This window comes from Acomys minous (genome assembly GCF_964271855.1).
Source record: "Acomys minous genome assembly, chromosome: 12".
In the NCBI taxonomy this organism is placed as follows: domain Eukaryota; kingdom Metazoa; phylum Chordata; class Mammalia; order Rodentia; family Muridae; genus Acomys; species Acomys minous.
The window spans coordinates 75,020,905-75,023,755 of NC_140493.1; the positions used below are offsets into that span (position 1 = coordinate 75,020,905).

The 2,851-nt window shown below is 49.8% G+C and overlaps 1 protein-coding gene across 1 annotated transcript; it reads left to right on the forward strand.

Annotated features, from left to right (window-relative positions):
- Positions 1–743: 743 nt before the first annotated feature.
- Positions 744–2,445, forward strand: LOC311579679 (C-C motif chemokine 2-like). Its single transcript, XM_084750461.1, has 3 exons — positions 744–908; positions 1,383–1,500; positions 1,902–2,445. The coding sequence occupies exons 1-3, from the start codon at positions 833–835 to the stop codon at positions 2,158–2,160; spliced, it is 453 nt and encodes a 150-aa protein (XP_084606587.1). The 5' UTR covers positions 744–832; the 3' UTR covers positions 2,161–2,445.
- Positions 2,446–2,851: the final 406 nt, after the last annotated feature.

Sequence of the window (2,851 nt, forward strand, 5' to 3'; positions counted from 1 at the left end):
TGCCCTCTCCTGGCATACAGGTGTACATGCAGGCAGACCACAATAATAAATAAATAAATCTTGAGAGAGAGAGAGAGAGAGAGAGCACATTGTAAAGGGTTCCAAGCATTCCTGGCACAGAGTAAGCAATGTGTGGAAAACTCTTCTGCACCATGAACTGATCTGTATGATTTTCCAGGTCTGGAATCGCACAACTCAGACAGTGCCTATCAATACTACAACACTCTTAAAGTCTGCAGTCTATTTGGGAACCACTAAATGTAGTGAATGCCCTATTCAACAAGGCCTGTTAAACAACAACTTGGTGGACTTCTTGGGGGGTCCTTTCCCAGCTCCAGGGTCCCTTGGGCCAGGGCTGAGGGGGGATATGCTTCCAGATGTTTCCCTGAGGACCTTAGCATCCTTGCCCACTTCATTTTATTTCAGTGAAAGCAGATTCACTCCATGCACGCTTGTGGTCAGTCTGGGGTGACTGTTCCCCATTCCCGCCCACTTTCTTCCCCCCTCCCCCTCCTCTTGCTCCCTGCTCAGCTCTATTTGCTCACAGCAGTGGCTGGAAAAAGTACCGAATTCCAACCCTCAATTTCTCTCTTCTACTTCCTGGAAACCTCCCAAGGCTCGGCTGCACTTACTCAGCAGATTCAACCTTCCACATTTCATCACTCAGTGAGGATGGAGCTGCTGCTCCTTGGAACCAGGCCCCCTGCCTGACTCCGCCCACCAGACATAGAATAAAAGGCTGAGGCAGAGCTGCCAGAAGAGCACAGGGACAAGAGGCCAAGCCAGAACCTGCCAACTCTCACCGAAGCCAGCTCTCCGTTCCTTCTCTACCATGCAGGTCTCTGCCAAGCTTCTGTGCCTGCTCCTCACGGCTGCTGCCTCCAGCAGCCCCGTGCTGGCTCAGCCAGGTGAGACCCCGGTTTTCTTCTCCTCACAGCATATTAGACCATATTGGATTGTCACAGGCCATCATAGCATAGTCTCACTAACTGAGCTAAGGCAGTTGAGAGAAGGACAAAGAGCCAACCCAGCATCCAGAGATAGCAGCTTAGCAAGGCAGTTGGTTTCAGAGATACTCAGAACCAAATACAGATTTTTTTTTTTTTGGAAGCCTGGAATAAGGTACTCAGGTAATCTTCTCACGCACTGGTAATTTGGCTTCTTGGTTCCCGCCAACGACAATCCCCAGAGTTGCCTAGTTTTCATGGCATCCCTTTAGCCAAGATTGTGACCTTACCTTAAGACACAAATACCTGAGTCAGGGTATCAGGGAATCACACCCCGCCCTGCGGAAACTGCCTTCTCCTCGAGGTCCTTCTCTTCTCTGAGGCTAGAAGCGTCTATCCTGTCCTGACCGGCCCCCTCCCTGCTTTGTTCTCCAGACTCAGTTACCTCCCCACGCACCTGCTGCTACGCGTTCACCAGCAAGAGGATCCCACTGCAGAGGCTCGAGAGCTACAAGAGAATCACCAGCAGCAAGTGTCCCAAAGAAGCTATAATGTGAGTTACACAGCCCGCCCCGCCCCTCCTCGCTGCCCCCCCCCCCCACCACCACCATCACCATCCTCGGTCCAAAGTTCTTCCTCAGGAGCGAGTGATGGGCCTCATACACTTATAGTCAGTTACACACAGTCAGATCCCAGGAGTTCCCAGGGGGAAGCCCGAAGGAAAAGGCAACTCCCAACAGCACTGTCTCTCTGGATGCTGTTCAGGCCCTTCCACTATCACGAGCTTACCCTGGAAACCCTGTGGGGAGAAGCGGGGGCCACTCTAAGTTTCCCTTTACTACCTCCCCTCCCGGTCTAGCCTGACACGATCCATCCTCACCTCATGCACCTCATCCTCACCTCATGCACAGCAGGCTGAACTACATCTAATCCTTCTGTCTTCTGTCTTCCCAGTTTTGTCACCAAGCTCAAGAAAGAGATCTGTGCTGACCCCACTATGGACTGGGTCCAGTCGTACATTCAAAAGCTGGACCAGAACCAAAGGAAATCAGAAGCTACAGCTGTATTTAAAACTGCATCTTCCCCAGGATCTTCAGCATCATTGAACGCTGCTAACTCGACCCCCAAACCTGCAGCGAATACGTCCACTGCTACCTTTCCCACAGCAACCTCGAGCACTTCTGTAGGAGTGACCAGTGTGACAGTGAACTAGTGTGACTTGGAATGTGATGCCTTAAGTAATGTTAATCTTATTTAACTTATTGATGTTATTATATTCCCTTCCATGAATACTAGGACTTCTGAGATGTACGATGCTGGCCCGTTTCTTTTCCCCTCTGTGAACCCCGACTCCACACTTTAAATGTAACGAGAGGTGAATTTTTGTAAAGGTGAACAGTAGCACTTTGTGTTTGAGGTACCAAGGCACTGTTTAAGACATTATTATGCAAGTGGGTATTTCTAATTATTCAGAGAAATATATTATTTTTGTACGCAATCCGGCTTTGGGTGTTTTCTTGAGGGAAGTTGCAAAGTTGGGAGAATCTAAGCTTGCGGGGCAGCGCAGAAATGGGCGGAATGTGGAGGAATGGGAGATTTTTTTTTTATATTGAATGGTCTCATCTGAGTGTCACGGACTCTTTAAGACGGGGGCCCAGCCAGGTATGCCAGCAACACTGTTCCAATCCCCAGTGTTGATTCTCAGTCATGTGCTTGACAAAAGCTCCAGTCCTTCCCCAGTCCTGTGTTCCAACTGCCCTTTAATTGGGATACATCACTTCCGTCTGTAACTCTCCAAATAATTCTCTAACCGGGTAAGGCAGGGCAGGCAGTGGAGAATGGAGGGGAGGCCTAACTGTCTTCCATAGGGAGGTTATGTTAACACTTCATAGGGGGAGGAAGAC

Bases quoted from the DNA above. Each gene is read 5' to 3' on its own strand.
- LOC311579679 (XM_084750461.1), top strand. From the start codon at position 833: ATGCAGGTCTCTGCCAAGCTTCTGTGCCTGCTCCTCACGGCTGCTGCC. The intron at 909-1,382 runs GTGAGACCCCGG...TTTGTTCTCCAG, and splicing joins CCCCGTGCTGGCTCAGCCAG to ACTCAGTTACCTCCCCACGC. The intron at 1,501-1,901 runs GTGAGTTACACA...CTGTCTTCCCAG, and splicing joins TGTCCCAAAGAAGCTATAAT to TTTTGTCACCAAGCTCAAGA.